At 43.7% G+C, this 16,600-nt stretch overlaps 1 protein-coding gene across 2 annotated transcripts; it reads left to right on the plus strand.

Moving 5' to 3' along the window:
- Positions 1-1,836: 1,836 nt before the first annotated feature.
- On the plus strand, positions 1,837-16,600 carry smurf1 (SMAD specific E3 ubiquitin protein ligase 1). Of its 2 annotated transcripts, none has more exons than XM_075453554.1 (18): positions 1,837-2,091; positions 9,972-10,010; positions 10,124-10,232; positions 10,356-10,489; positions 10,575-10,640; positions 10,778-10,853; positions 11,786-11,997; positions 12,089-12,173; positions 12,526-12,672; positions 12,905-13,139; positions 13,218-13,321; positions 14,421-14,535; positions 14,619-14,797; positions 14,933-15,070; positions 15,167-15,287; positions 15,389-15,590; positions 16,121-16,205; positions 16,285-16,600. In XM_075453554.1, exons 1-18 carry the CDS (start codon positions 2,037-2,039, stop codon positions 16,382-16,384), a joined length of 2,202 nt encoding a protein of 733 aa, XP_075309669.1. In that variant the 5' UTR covers positions 1,837-2,036; the 3' UTR covers positions 16,385-16,600. The 2 variants fall into 2 exon arrangements, with proteins under 2 accessions (XP_075309669.1, XP_075309670.1); XM_075453555.1 differs by having other exon boundaries at positions 16,130-16,205.

Raw genomic sequence — 16,600 nt, forward strand, 5'->3', positions numbered from 1 at the left:
GATAAACATTTCTTAAAGCACACCAGATAATGAGCGGCATATGTGATTTTCAGGGGTTGTGCCGACCAGTTCTTCTTCCTCCCACGGTCAGTATCCTGTGGGAGCATCAGTTGTTGTCTGTCTTTTTGGGTTTGCCCTGGGACGGATCTCCAAGCTGTCCAGAGCGGACACCACTTCTCATCCAGTGTATGTTGGGACAGATTTTATTCCCCTTGACGTCCTCCACAATATAAAACTGTAAAAGCTAATAAAAGGATACTTGGTTGTCCTAGATAATGTTATGCATTCCTTCAAACTTGATTTGTCGCATCGGACTGCCCTTTGCTGCATGTTGTTCCACCTCTCTCTGCCCCCTGCTTCCTGTTTCTCTACACTATCCTATCTAATAAAGGCATAAAAAAAACCCAAAAAAATATTTTTTAAAAAGTGGCTATGACAGTGACTGTATGTATTGCAAGGTAAGCTGGCAGGGACTGAATCTAAAAGATGAATCCTATTGAGCTGCAGCCTTATACAGGCATTGTCTCATCAACAACTGGAAGGATTGCCTCAAACGTGGAATCAGACAACACAGTCCTCCTTTAGGAAGTAAATTGTAATAAAGTGAATCTTGAAACTTCCCAACTTTTCATCTTTTATGACCAAAATATCCACACAATTACATCAAGAGATATCATCAATGTATTTATAGTTAGTTACAAAGAACTGGCTACATTAAGTCACTGCATGTTTGAGTCTGGTTCCATTATTTCTATCTATTGACTTCAGTTTGACTTTTGTTTCTTTAGATTACAAGTTATTTATTCATAATTTGTTAAATATTAACTGAAAATATTCAAACTAATCAGAGATGAGATGACTTATGAGCATGGCATCCTTTGTTTTCTTATGGATGAACAATGAAGCAGTGTAAAGTTTTGCAATGATGATAGCAAGTCACAAAGCTGACATCATAGGCAAACATGGGGATGACTCAAAAAATACATTCACTCAACATTTCAAAATGATTCTCAAATGATATTAGTCCTCCTTTCAGTCCACGTGGCCAGTGGAAGCACATTATTTACTCTATTTTCTTCAGCAATTATTTCTCCGCCTTGATCACCAACATTTAGACGAAACTCACTGCTGGTGAGTTCTTTGCTTCTTGAAGACCATTTACAAAGCTTTGGACCTTTCTGGTGCATTAAAGTGAGAAATTTGAAAATGTCCTCCCCTGCGTTTAGACAGTGAGCCTTTTTTTGTATATATATATATATATATATATATATATATATATATATATATATATATATATATATATATATATATATATATTGAAACTTGCATTTATTTTTGCTTAGCTACTAACACTCAAATAAGTCTTACAGTATGATAGAAAACTGAATGTAAATTAGATATGGAAAGCAGTGTTGTGGGAAGTGGGGTGTAGGCGACAAAGAAAGGCAATTATGCACAAGAACCTACACAAGTGAAATTTGGATTGTTAAACATCATGTTGGAGAATAGAATTGCCATATAAAATATGCATTCACGTCCTACATGTTTTGTTACTCACAGAAATATGTATTAATATGTAGTGATGTCGGAAGACATAGGATAAATCTATGTCTATGTAACGTTTTAAATTAACATACTTTGTGTGACTTTCGTTGTTTTGATTTGTAGAAGATATTAATAAATACATTAGAACCAGTAATATTGAATCGGCTGTCTTATCCCCACCTAAAATTAAAGTAATTGGCAAGAGTATGATTTTCACGGGCACGCAAACGCTTTCCGGGGCGAGCACGTAACGTTAAGAACATGACGTCAGTCAGCTACGTGCTTGAGCCTGCCCGAAAATGTTCTCCCGTGTTGTTGGATTTCGAAGGAGCGCAGGACTTTGCAGTGAAATAATACATTTTTATCGGTGAAGAAAACAAAAACAGTCCGCATGTTTTTCAACTGAGGTCATTCGCAGTACCATTTTTTGGTTAAGCTGTGATTTTAAACGACTCCAACGGGAAGTTTACGTGATCCTTTTTCCCGGAGTGATGTCGAATCCTGGGAGTCGGAGGAACGGGTCCAGCATCAAAATCCGACTGACAGGTAAAAAGCGAGACCGAACGAAATCGCTTACAGTGCATGTTTTAACTTGAGCTAAAATGCGTTCTCTACAAACCACTGGTGCAATGTGGTGATATTATTAAACTTAAAAGGCTATCATCAAGTTTCTTTGAGGGTCTTGTGTCTCTTGTATGTCCAAACATCCGGTTTTTGTGTGGCAAACAGCAGCAGAAGTGTTAGCTTGTTAGCTTAAATGCTAGCAGAATTATCATTAGGACAGTGAAGAGGCTTCCCATTTTTTTGTGTTTTACAGCCGGGACAGGTGGCGAGTTCACGGTTTTGAGGTCATTGGGAAACAACGAGATTCGAAAGCCGTTCAGAAACTTTATTGACTGCCAGTACTTATCTGTGAGCCTGTTAGCGTTAGCCTATAGTAACGTTGTACTTAATGCTGACCGCTAATGCTTTGCTAGCTACACCCATTTTTGGGGGGTAACCACCAACCGAACCTAACGCTTCTACTGAATGCGACGGACTGTGCTACGAGAATGAAAGCAAAAATGAGCTGGAGCCTCTCTCAAATGGATTTATCTGTAGATATGGCATGTTAGCCTAGTTAAGCGAGGGGTATCGATTGACATTTCGCTGCTGTGTGAGCTGCGGCTAAACTCGTTGAACTTATCCCTACCCAGAGAAGTTTAACACATTTGCTCTTTAGGCATCACATACTCGACTCATCTGAGGTATTTATTCAGTTTCTGGGTCAGAGTGTCCTCGTAGGGCATAGAAGCGTCTCACACTCTCATCCCCTTTCTAACACGCAGACACAACTGCAACAATGGGTTTTACTGTAGCTAATGTAACGCCACAAGGCATCGAGGGGCCTCTATTCAAATGGAAATGACCTCTCTTTGCCGCTGGGCAGACGCCTCCTTCAGATTCAAAACTGAACAAGCACACCCCAACAGACTCGGTTTGTCTTTATGTGACTAGTATCAACCAGTGTTGTAGGAATCAGCAAGTCTGACTGTGGTGGATGTTGTTAGAAGCAGAAGTGACGTCCCAAACACTGATGAGGTTAACTGGTGTCTGGAAATGCCCGCCGTATACCCTTTAGTTTGCTACAGACAGAAGAACAACACACCCCTGCCTTAAGAATCAGCAACTAATTAGTACTGTTAGAATCATGATATTTCACTGGATGATTAGTTGCCATGGAAAGAATAGTGGGTTATGATGAACAAGTCATTTTATGCTACTGTTATAGCATAAGCCTAATTATGGTGTAATTGTGCTCTAATAAAGAAAAAGAGGCGTTTAGGTCTCAGCAGCTGGAACTAATCATTGAAAATTGGCTTTGAAATGAAAGCTCTGACATTAATGTCAACTGATGCTCATAGAAAATATGTCATCAAATATCAAAGTTGAGTCCCTCCAGGTGATTCTTTGTTGACTTTGATTCTCTGCTCAAACGAAGCTGTCGCACAATTTATAGAAAACTTTTGAAGACCAAATTGTTAAAAGGACCTGGTTCAGAGACTTGGTGCTAAAGGCAAGAATGTAGGGCATGTAAAATTAACCCCAAAAGCTTTTAAGTTGTGCAGTTTTATCATTTAGAATTTGGTTGTTTTTAAGTTAAAGTGGGGAAAAATAAACATGGGAATGCTTCACTTCCACTGGCAACTGATTACTGACATATTGTTAATTTGCAGACCTGTTTGGAAGGATAGAGGGAACCAGTAGTACCAGGATTGTAATAGGCTCATTATGAACGTTCTACATGCAGAAAAGGGACTGCAGGCTAAAGGCTGATTTATGCTTCAGACGCAAAGCCTCTGACGCTCGGACGCATAGCCTCTGCGAGTGTCAAAATCTTGACCACTCCCCCACGCAGAGGCTCTGCGCGCGTTCTCGTGCACCTCAGAAAAATCCTGACTACGCGACAGACGCACGCAGACCACCAACGGAAGTGCGCAGACAAAAGCGGCTGTGATTGGTCCTCGGTGTGCCTTTCCGGTTGTCTGTGTGGCTTCCTCCTTTGCATTTTCACCAACTCCAATAAAAGAAGCTGTTCTTCTTCGATGTCGAGCAACTCCAAATCCATATCTTGCATACACTTTTTTTTTTTTTTTGAAAAATAAACACTTCCGCCGCCGCCGCCGAAGTTCTCGTCACCGCCCACCGAAATACTCGCGAGTTGCACTGCTGTGCGTCCCTAGAAATTCCAGACCGATAACAACCATAACATGAAAAGTGGTTCGCGACCAGAGCAAAGCAACACGTCAAGACGATAGACGCAGAACTATAATCTGCCCTTAATGACAAGACAAGAGTTGTCACAAACTAGTACTTTAGATTAAGTTTGGTTAACCAAAAAACTGAAGGAAAAAAAAACTGGGAAAGTGGGTGTGTCTAAGGCAGTCCCTTATTATTTCAACTTCTTATTGCCCCTGAGTGTGCCCCGCCCCCACAGGTATGATAGGAATTCTAATTGGGTGAGGAATGTGCATTGAGCCAATGGGAGTGCTATGCTGCTAGTCTGGTCAGCTCTGTTTAGTCTGTCAGACGGAGCAGTTGTTTGGCCTGCATCAGCCGGGCCTGTGTGTCTCTGGACACAGGCGAGGTTGATGCTGGGTCAGAGGCAGAGGATTATTTAAAAAAAAATTTAACCGGACGATGGCAATACATGTCTATTGGTCTACTGTTATTATTATTACTGCTATGTTTTTACGGTTGCTCAACTCAAATTTAGCCTCCAGAGAAGCGCTCTGGGTATGAGAAAAGTGTCCCAGCAGAATTGGCTGCTTTTTGACGTGACTCGGGTCGACCGCTGACTACCCAGAAAAAAAAAAAAAAACAGAATTTGTGCGAGCCAAACTGATGCAGAGCCAGTTCAGGCTTTCTTGAGCCTGTTGGATGTGCTAAATTTGCTTTCAGGTTGGGCGAGAGCCTCTTTCACGTATGCCTTTCCAAGCCGGTAGTGCTGTGCCTTTGCTGCTCGTAACGTCAGGTGTGAACATACAGGTGGAGGTGGAACGTCTCCAAATTGATCCGCAACGGAGACACCTCTGAGCTGGCAAGGAGGTAGTAATGGAGGCGAAATGGTCCCGCCTCATGTGTACGTACTCACATCAAGCAGAACTCACCACCAATGGTGCCGTCATCACTCAGCTGAATCCGGGACACCAGCTTGATGTGTGTAAGGACATAGTGATGCAGGGCTGAGCCGCTTCTTTGTTTTCGCCTACATGGCGCCCCTGATGTTTGAAAGAAGCTAGTGACAGAAATCACTGTTCAGCTTAGTGAATGAACTCTGGCGCAAGTCAGTGCAACTTCAACTGTGTTGTTTTTTCAAGCATTTGCAATTTGTCCCTCTGCCTGTATGCTCAACTCTGAGCCTGTTTACAACTGCAGAAAATGGGCATTCACTGGCTTCAAAACAAACCATCTACCATGCTGACGAGAAATGTTGGCCTCCTCGTGGTGTTGGCTGTGATTAAAAATAAATTAATTAATTAGTTAAATCAAACACGCGGCCGTCCACAAAGTGCAACACTGAAAAGGGAGGCAGCCTCTGGTAGGACTGATAGGATATCAGCACTGAAACTGCAACGTGCATCTGTGCAGCAGTTACACTGCAAGACGAGTAACCTTAAGGAGAGAAAAGATAACTCAAACACGCTGTGGTCAAACAAAGTGTTTGAGTAATAATTCACTCAGTCAAAATTCTGAGCTGGAGATACAAAAGATGTGGAGTGATCTAATGCGAGCAAAGCCTCTCGTTAGGCTGGACTCGTGTCTGTGAGAGGAATAAAACGACGAGTCCTCGTAACAGTTCCTGCCATGCTGTACCTGTACCTCGTTGCGGTAGGAGATGCACCTCCTCGCTCTCCTTGGAAAGATTGCTACACAGAGTGGGAGCTTCTCTGCAGCCTTTTTTCTCTCTGGTTAAACGGGATGCAGAGAGTTGCTACAGATGTGCTGTTAGCAGCCTCCTGTCAGCAGTGTTCTGCACTCTGCTTTCACCCAACAGATCTGAGAGCGCATCAGGGGGTACCGAGCCTCACTCACAGGACCCGTTCTCTGCTTTTTGGTGCATTGAAACCAGTGGTATGTTGTAAGGTTGTGTTCCTACCAAAAATTGAAGTTGGACAGTCTCAGAATAATATTTTATTGTGTGAAAGGTAATAATTGAATGCAGGGACGTGGTACAAGACAGAATCCTGGAAAGTATTAGGTCAAAAGGTAGAAAAGAGGCGTTTTTGTTTATTGTGGAAAAGCGGCATCGACTGAATGCGTCAGTTGTTCAGCGGGATCATGTTAATTTGCCCATGGAAGCAACACGTGCTGCTCAGAGTTTGGTGCCAGCTAGTCGGATTGAACACCGACTTGCCCAAACACAATGCAGAGCAGCGGCCGAACAATGGCCGAGTTTGAGGTTTTCACAAGAGAGAGAACGAGACGGAAAGAGGGCAGAGGAGTGAAGGAATGTGAAATAATTTAAAGTTTTGGAAGAGGAAGAAGAAAAAAAAAAGGAGGAGAAGAGGCAGATTGAAGAGGGAGAACAAAAGGAAACAAGTGAAAACATAAAAAGAAACCGACACACTTGTGATCGAGTGAAGATGCTTACTAAAGAAGCGGTAACAATTTCTAATCCTGTCGTTTACACAGCTTCACAGTTAAGAAGACCTTCACACTATTCCATTACTATTAAAAAGGCAGCCAATGAGACATTTACAAATAATTCTTTATCGAACACCTGATTTGGGATTTGCTTAAACCTACTTTATGCATTTGTGTGTCGGTGAGCTTAGAAGCTCATTCGTCATCCCGTGTGTGTGTGCTGTCAGGGTGTGTTATTAAGTGGGTGAGATATTTGCCCACATGTCCACAGAGGGCTGCTTTGTTTTTGGAGTTAAGAGGAGAAGGTGACAAAGGAAATGACACCGGCGTCATTCTGCTTCACGTCGAAGTCAGTGAATGTTCAGACAGATGTTTTTTTTAATTTTTTGTTATTATTGTCACTTACATTTTTCCACCATTGAATTGTTTATGTATCATATCAATGGAAGGAATATAAGCAAAAATCATTGGGGTCATTATTAAAGCACTTTACCATTATCTGTGACTTGAAACGTTTCAAGAAAGTCTATGCCCGTCTTTGCCGAATAAATGTGTGTCTGTGTAAGTATAACAAACTTGCAGGTCTGATTTAAGGCTAAAAAGACATGATGTGACTGTAAATTCTTCTTGGAGCTGATTGCCTGGTACTAAAGAAGCTCAGTTTTTCATCCCCCCCAATTTTTTTCTCAGTTTTTTTTTTTTTTTTTCAGAAAGAGAAAAGGGGAGGCTATGAAGACCAAAAAATAGCACGGCAGTAGGGGGCTTGAGAACCAGCTGAGCTGTTGCTGTGTGTCTTTACCAGGCATGACCTTGGCAGAATGAGTAATTTCCTGAGACGCTGTGAAAGGGCCTGTCACACATTCAGACCTACCGAAGAGCCGGCCAGGAGGGGGAAAGAAAGAGTGAATGGGTGAAATTAGAGGTTCCTTCTGTCTCTGGCAAGAGATTGGAGGATTAGAGGTGTGGATAGCACAGCAGGGACAGCGACAAGGAGAGTCTTGTACTGCTTTTCTGAAAGAAGAGACAGAGATCAGACACTTCATTCTCTTCTTCTCTGACTGTGCTTCTTTCATTTTGTCTGAAGTAAAGATGAGGTCTCTGTGTGGAATGTGTGAGTCAGATTAAGGAGTACTGGAAGGGGATGACGGGGAAGAGGGACGGATATCCTGCAGCCATTCTCCATGGGTTAATCACAGGAAATAGGCCCGACTACACCAGACACATCTTGCCACCACCGTCACCACATCCTAAACCGCTGGATTCCTGACTAACTTCTGGCTATTTAGGCCAAAAAAAAAAAGACTAGATTTTGATTGGACCTTTTTTTATAGGTGGTTTAGGTGATGTATCAAATCAGTCGGCATCAGTGAAGACAGTAGCAGCAGTTTCAGATGCTGACCATTAGCATGGGTTGTCTTTGAGACTGCATTTTGCAGTTATTCTCATTATTAATTCATCTGCAGATTTCTTTTGTAATTACTCCAGTTATGGCAGTGTAAAACTGTTAATTAGAATGATCCAGAGCCCGGGGTAACATTTCAGTAATTTGCAAAGAATCAAAGAAAAAAAAAAAAGTAAATATTAGGAGCGTAAACTGGGATGAGAGGCAAATGAATTAATTGGGATTTTAAAGAGACATCGTGGCATAGTTGGCTTAAATTAAAGATGATTTAACAAATGATTGACCGGCGGTATCAGCAGTGGTGATGCCGCACCGAAAGGCTTCGTGAAAAGGTCACTTCCTGTTAAAGTTGATCTCGGCTTCATTCCTGCCGTTAAAGCGACGGGGGAGCGTGCCAATTATCTACACGTTGCACAAGTTTGGACAGTATTTCATGTGGGGTGTTATAACAACAGTCCCAGTTTTCTCGCATCGTGTCATTTTGCCATAACGATTCATGATGTTGATGTTTTATCAACATCAACTTGGATTTCTTATTCCCGATGGTTTCATTTAACTACTGTAGCAGCGGTGGTCCAAACTTGAGAAAACCCTTATCTAAAATTCAAATGAGGGCAGCGTGCGTCTCCACCACTAATTGTCAGTTATTCCTCGTGGTATATGTATACATTTTTTCTCAAAACATGTTGTTTTATTATTTAAAAAAAAAGAAAGAAAGAAATGATGTCAAGCCAACAAGCGTGTTGCATACAGCTGCGGATGGGATCGGTCAAAAACCAACGTTTCAGCTGCAGCTCGACCGCTCTGGACCAGTTTTCTCTAGTTCATTTGGCTCAGACGCTTTGAATAAATGACAGGGTGCAGCAGCTTTTATTTTAAGGAAAGACACGGAGGAGGAAATCATTCTTCATAGTGTTTTATCATATGTAGCCGACTTGACCCACACCGATGTGCGCGTCTGTCCCTTAACGTGACTGCTGCGCTTCAGACTTGTGTCACGTTGAAAGTGAAACGTACATGTTACTAAGTCCAACCTTGTCAGGCCGCTGCAGCTAAATGTTTCTGAAAAGCTTCAGAGTGCTCGTTCTTTCCAGTGGAAAAGAATGTACTAAAACAACAGGTTCACCATACTCCAGAATTATGACAAAACGTATGAGCCGATGCTGAAAGCTCTGATATCTCTCATGAGCTGAAGGCAAAAACGGGGCTAATTTGTTGTGGTGCGATGTGATTTGTGAGGTCAATGTTTTCAATAATGTTTCCTTAGTTTACAATAGAGTCAAACATGAGATAAATTTTTCAGACCCGTTCTTGTTTTTGTTTTTTTAAAGCTGTTTAATGAGCATTTGTGTACACTCTCTGGCCACATAAACTTGAGCAAAACAACAAGGGGATGCGGACACGAAGTAATCAGACTGGACCTCAGGACCTGGACAGCAAATATTATCCATGTCGATTAGATCTTACGACATCTTTGTGGCTGGCTGTGTGCATTACATCAGCCACAGACCCAAACATGCAGCTTGTTATCCTTCAAATATGCCCTGTAATGAACAGGCGAGTGTTTTTCTAGAATCGCGTGGGCCGTAAACAAAATACTTTGGCACAAACTTGCAACGCCACAAAGTCTTGGGTCAGTTTGAGCTGTCCTCGCGACATCCATGAAGATGGTGTGGCAGTCAGTCAGGGCTTTTTGCCATTGTCGCTGTGGGCGGCGTGTGTGTGTGTGTGTGTGTGTGTGTGTGTGTGTGTGTGTGTGTGTGTGTGTGTGTGTGTATGTGTGTCCTCCCGTTCATCACCACTCCCCCGGTGTTCATATATTATATATTTTAGATACACTTTTGTGTGTGTGTGGCTTTTTTTTTTTTTTTTTTCATACTTTTTCTGTCTATTGCAGTATTATGTGCCAAGAACCTCGCAAAGAAAGACTTCTTTCGTAAGTACTTTCCTTGCACTCATAATTGTTGGTGTACACAATAAGATGATTAGTTTTAAAAGGCTTCTGCGTGCATCGTTGTGACATTGGAGCGTAAATTTGTGTCCACGCAGGCCTCCCCGATCCATTTGCCAAGGTCGTGGTGGACGGATCGGGTCAATGCCACTCGACGGACACGGTCAAGAGCACACTGGACCCCAAATGGAATCAGCACTATGACCTGTGAGTCTGCCCGACAACAAGTTCTTGTTCTCGTTTCATGGAAATGTTACAGTAAATTTAAACCGATCAAACTGTGGGATAGTAGTTTAATTATTTATTCATTTATTTATTTATTTGTTTAAGCTACATTGGAAAGACAGACTCCATCACCATCAGCATATGGAACCACAAGAAGATCCATAAACGACAGGGAGCAGGTTTTCTGGGCTGCATACGACTGCTTTCCAATGCCATCAGCAGGCTAAAAGACACAGGATGTAAGCTTTGTTTAGCCCCTGATTTAAGATGCACCATTTATTCTACACATGTATATAAAACATGTATATTTACCTTCTATTCCAGACCAGCGTCTAGATCTATGTAAGCTGAACCCCTCCGACAGCGATGCAGTTAGGGGGCAGATTGTGGGTAAGTCTGGACCCGCTGAAAAGTTATCCGTGAATATGATCCACATTGTTTCGCCCCACACTGCTTTGTTTTTCCGCCTGTGTGCATATTCTGCCACTATGTCAGCTCTCTGACCTCCACGTCCTGCTTGTTTACAGTGAGCCTACAGACGCGAGACCGTATTGGCAGCGGCGGCCCCGTCGTGGACTGTAGAGGACTGTTAGAAAACGATGGGTGAGTGTGTCTGCAAATGTTTTGCAGATGGTATCATACACCAGCTTTTAAGTACAGTCTTAAACCAGTGTTTAGGCTGTGGTAGCTGAGACCAGTCCCGCGTTGCATCATTTATTTGGTCCTCCCCCTTTTTCTGTTAGTCTGAGTCATAAATAAAAAAGTAGTCGAGAGCCGTGTGTGTGTTTGTTTGTTTTTTTTAACACATTGACTACCAGCGGTTTTTACAGAATTATGTCGAAGAATCCCAGCGTTCTAAACCATTTTTTGACGTTTTTTGTACAGTCACAGCATATTATGTGATAGGGCCACTAAAACATGTTATGGCTCGTTTGAAAGCTGAGACTTTAAACTCTTTGTGGGTCAAAACTGCGTGTCTCTAGGTGCCGCCATTAGCGAGCTATCCTTTGCTAAACCAAGGCGGGTATCCACCAAAATCAACAACAAACTGAGATATCGGCTTCCCTTTCCCTCCGAGCGTGATCGCAGCACGTTGCAAAGCTAAGCTAAGCTAACCTGTTCATAAGACCTCCTCCTGACTTGTTGTGTGTCTTCTTCTCCTTCTTGTTGTTTGTTTATGTTACTTTACCGCCACCCTCTGGAAACTGACACGTGCGATTGGACAAAATGCGGAAATGCACAACAATCAATGCAGCGTTATCAAAATTGTTTATGAGTTGACGCAAAGCCATTGGCGTAATGATCAAAATGTCCAGATGATGACACCAGTTTTTGACTGCCATCTATGTCAGTTCTGTTCATCACATAATTACAAAAATCACACAGAATGTGCATTAGAATGCATAGATTCAGAATCCATAAAAAAAACGTAAAAACGTATTTTTACGGTTTGGGAGCCAACGCACGGGCAGTAAAAACGTAGTTTTACGTGACTTGGGAGTCAATGTGTTAAGTTTGTCTGTATTTGTGCACAGGCCTGTTTTTGAGGGATGCTTCAGCGAAGAGCCGCTGCCCTACTCTGACCCCACTGGTGCTGCCGGGGGTGGGAACTGCCGGCTCGACTCTCCGGGTCAAGAGAGCCGCCTTCAGACGCAGCGAATAAGAGGGCAGGACTCCCGAAGCCATGGCCACACCCCTCAGAACAGACCCCATGGGCATCAGCCACCTGACCTGCCAGAGGGCTACGGTTAGTCAGAAACTTTGAATTCATCTGATCTAAACCCGCCTACAAGGTCATTTTTTTTTCAGTCAATGTCATTCTTTTCTTTTTAAAACAGAGCAGCGAACGACAGTGCAGGGCCAGGTGTACTTTCTTCACACACAGACGGGTGTCAGCACCTGGCACGACCCTCGGATACCCCGGTATGATTGCACTCCGCATCACTGAAGTAGTCCAAGCACAAACTGAAAATAGGAAGAAGCTCGGTTGTTGCAGCAGCTGATGGAGGTGACACTGGGAACAATGTGACACGAAAACAGAGCAGAACAAATGACCCGTTATTGGGAGCAGCATCATACTCAGCCTTTTACTGCAAATAAGATTAATCTTAATGGTATTGTGTTCTGTTTTTGAACAATGGGTGGTTACGAAGCAGAAAAAGGAACTGAAAAAAAAGTGTAAGAATCTAGTCCCTCACCTCTGTGTTGGCATCAGAACAAGCTGTAGCAAGCAGAAAACCCAACAACACTAAACTACCCTCTGCTTCCGGTGCAGCGACCTGGCCAGCGTGAGCTGCGAGGAGCTCGGTCCGTTGCCGGTGGGCTGGGAGGTCCGAAGCACCGTCTCTGGCCGCATCTACTTTGTGGATCACAACAATCGAACCACACAGTTCACAGACCCACGTCTACACACCCTTATCAGGTGTGCACCGTTGAAGTACTATTGTTTGTCTCCAGCGTTTCACTCAGTCAACATCTCGATATGAGACGTGTACAAAACATATGAAATAAGTGGTTTTAAGTGTCATTTTTTTGTAAATCTAATCTGCCACTTCTACACAGCTGAACTGATTGTAGCGTAATCCTGTCTGCTCTCCTCACATTCTTCCATCTCATCGATGTTTTCTCCCTTTGTTTTTCTTTCCACCTTCCAGCCAGCAATCCCAAGTAAAGGAATCTTCCCAGGCCCCCCAGATGGACTTAGGTGTCGAGGAGGGGGGAGGTGGAGGTGTGAGCGGTGGTGGAGTAGGAGGAGGAGAGGGAGATGTGGCGGCGCGCTATGAGAGGGACCTGGTGCATAAGTTGAAGCTCCTCCGCCATGAGCTGTCGCTGCAGCAGCCTCAAGCGGGACACTGTCGCATCGAGGTGTCCCGAGAGGAGATCTTCGAGGTTGGTTCCCGCTGCTTCTGGTTCTCTGCAAATCTAAACGGATCCAGATGTTTGCATTAATGCTGTATGTGTTAATAGGAGTCGTATCGACAGATAATGAAGATGAGGCCAAAAGATCTGAAGAAGCGTCTGATGGTGAAGTTCAGAGGAGAGGAGGGCCTGGATTATGGTGGGGTAGCCAGGTACATATCTGGGAAGTTGTGCCTCTGTGTCTTGTGTTTGTCGTAGGTTTGTCCACTTCTGACATTAAAACCTTGCTATGAATTTGACTCGTGCTAATCTCATTTTATCAGATGCATCTTGGTGTCCAGTTTTAAAGCAAAAAGCATTAGTTAGCATTTAGTTTTAAGCTACTGTCGCCTAGGTATGCACTGAGCTCACTGTGGGCATAGAGCAGGCGATTGAAAAGATGTCCAGGAATCAGGTCGTTTTTCCACTTGCGGATTGCATCTGTCAAGCCGATCGTGGAAAGACCTGGTATTAGTTTTACTATTGCTGACTGAGAGACGAGCAGCCGTGAAGAGAGTGTGGGCTCATGATGAAAACCGACCTCACCATCCCCACAGCTCACAGCGAGTGGCTACTCAGACAAGACAGGAGGTCGGAGGGCTTCGTCACCCGTTCAGCAGCAACACCTGCACAGTGACCCCCTTCCAGGTTTAGATCCGACTGAGTAGGCAGCCATTTAACAGCCAGTTGAGGGGAGTCGCAAGACGCACAAAAGTGAGACCTAACTATAGGCAGCAGGTCATTCTGTGGCCTCAGTCACATCTGCATTTAGCCTCGATCGTGGAAATAAGACGTCTCCGTTAACCCACCACTTTTTCACACTTTGTAATTCACACATAGGCTGACCAGTCCCGCAGCGCTGTGTGCTCACACACACACCAAGCCGGCGTTGCAGAATCAGCTGGGTGATGACAACAGTGTTGCTTAGAGTGGAGGGTTCCACGATGCTGACTTGATGTGTGTAAGCACACACGAGGCATGCGTAAAAGAGGCATTTATAACATAGAACTATATGTGCAAGAACATTTTATGCTAACTTTGTAAGCTTCAGTTGGCCTTGAAATGCTTTTACCGAGATTGTAAATGTGCGAATAATACCCACTGTAGCTTTCTTTAGGTTTTCTTTAAGTTATATGCCTTATTTATCCCGTTGTTTGTCATTTTGATTTTGCTATTTTAATCGCTGGAAAACTGTACCCTCCTTCAAACACAGTACTTTAAATCCTGAGGTCCTTTTTCTGAATATTCTAACAATGCTGTGGTTGTTTTTAGGGAGTGGCTGTATCTGCTATGTCATGAGATGTTGAACCCCTACTACGGCCTGTTCCAGTACTCCACAGACAATATATATACACTACAGATCAACCCTGATTCCTCCATCAATCCTGTGAGTTCTTGCAAAAAAAAAACACACACAGATATACTGATTAAATCCAGACTGCGTCTGACTTTGTGTTTCTCGTCTTTAAGGATCACCTGTCGTATTTTCACTTCGTCGGTCGTGTTATGGGCCTCGCAGTCTTCCACGGTCACTATATCAACGGCAGCTTCACGCTGCCCTTTTACAAACAGCTGCTAGGCAAACCCATCCAGCTCAATGACCTGGAGACCACTGACCCCGAGTTGCACAAGAGTCTTGTGTGGATATTGTGAGTAAATCCAGTCTTACAGCAGAGAGCTTTTCTTTTTCATTCTAACCTACTCCTCACTTTGTGTCCTGCACTTTTCCCCAATGTGCACGGATTTGTCAGTTCGGTGTTACTTACTTTAGTGTCCTTGTGTAGAGAGAATGACATCACCTCGGTCCTCGATCACACATTCTGCGTGGAGCACAACGCCTTTGGGAAGTTCTTACAGCATGAGCTCAAGCCTAATGGCCGAAATATCCCCGTCACGGAGGAGAACAAGAAGGAATATGTCAGGTGGGAATACACAGTCTGTCTAACAGCAACCTAAACAATGGCAGACGGCGATGTCCCAGAAAAAGAGTCCTCACAAACTTTACTGGTGTGTTTCAGACTGTATGTGAACTGGAGGTTCATGCGTGGAATCGAGGCCCAGTTCTTGGCTCTGCAGAAGGGATTCAGTGAGCTGATCCCACAGCACCTCCTTAAACCATTCGACCATAAAGAACTTGAGGTGCACGTCTCGCCTCTGCACAATAAATCAGTATTTGTAAGAAAGACGGCTAAGATAAATATGTCCCTCTTCTCCCTTCTCACCTCTTTCAATCTGTCCAGTTGATTATTGGTGGACTGGGAAAGATCGACCTTTCAGACTGGAAGACAAACACGCGCCTGAAACACTGCACAAGCGAAAGCAACGTGGTGCGGTGGTTCTGGCAGGCGGTGGAGGCCTTCAGCGAGGAGAGGAGAGGACGACTCCTGCAGTTTGTTACAGGCTCCACCCGGGTCCCGCTGCAGGGGTTCAAAGCGCTGCAGGGTGGGTCATGCACTGTTATAGAGACATCACTCATGCATAATGAACACAAGTCACTCACTATGCTCATTCGCTGCCAACATTTGCTTAATTTGATCAGAGTAAAGCCTAGAAGCACAGTAGCAAATGCAAAATGACAGTAGTGGCAGAACTATTTTTTATTTTTTTTGGTTGTTTTTGCATCCTATTCTTATGAACGGAATGTCTCACGCTGGCCTGGAAGGAAATTCTCCAAACGTCGAGAAACAATTGAGCAGATTTTTGGTTGTCGAAGGTCTCCGTGATCTTTTTCTGCAGAAGCACACAACCTCCAGGAGCTAGTTGTATTTTCTTAGATGTATTAACCATTCGTTTTCTGCTGGTTGACTACCAGAAAAATCAGTCGCAGCTGTAGATTAGTCTATTGACATGTTTTTTTTTTTTGGGTGGGGCGGGTTCAGAAGAAAAGTTTTTTTTTGTTTGTTTTTTTTTGGTTTGATAAGTAACCTGTTTCCCAAAGTAGGGCAGTGATAACTAGAATGTATGTGTGTAAGGCTCTACAGGTTCTGCAGGACCAAGGCTCTTCACCATCCATTTGATAGACGCCAACACAGACAATTTGCCCAAGGCCCATACGTGGTAAGGACATACAGACGTTTGTCTCCCGTAACCGCACTTTGTCGACTGTCTTTTTCTAATATTCATTTCCTGTCTCCAGTTTTAACAGAATAGACATCCCTCCCTACGAGTCTTATGAGAAACTTTACGAGAAGCTGCTGACGGCCGTGGAAGAGACCTGCGGCTTTGCTGTGGAGTGACGAGTCCAACACCAAATCAAAGAACAGTCCCACTTGCTTGCACTTCCACACGACCGTCTGACATTTGACATTTATTTACACACAAAACAGAATATCAACTACACACAGCAGCCGAGCGTCACAAGAAAACACCCAGTCTCTTGCCACCTCTGCAACGCCGAACTGTTGGGGGTTAAAGGAGGAAGCACAGCAAGAGGAGGGTTTTGGGGGGGGGGG

Source organism: Odontesthes bonariensis, chromosome 21, assembly GCF_027942865.1.
Source record: "Odontesthes bonariensis isolate fOdoBon6 chromosome 21, fOdoBon6.hap1, whole genome shotgun sequence".
NCBI lineage: Eukaryota > Metazoa > Chordata > Actinopteri > Atheriniformes > Atherinopsidae > Odontesthes > Odontesthes bonariensis.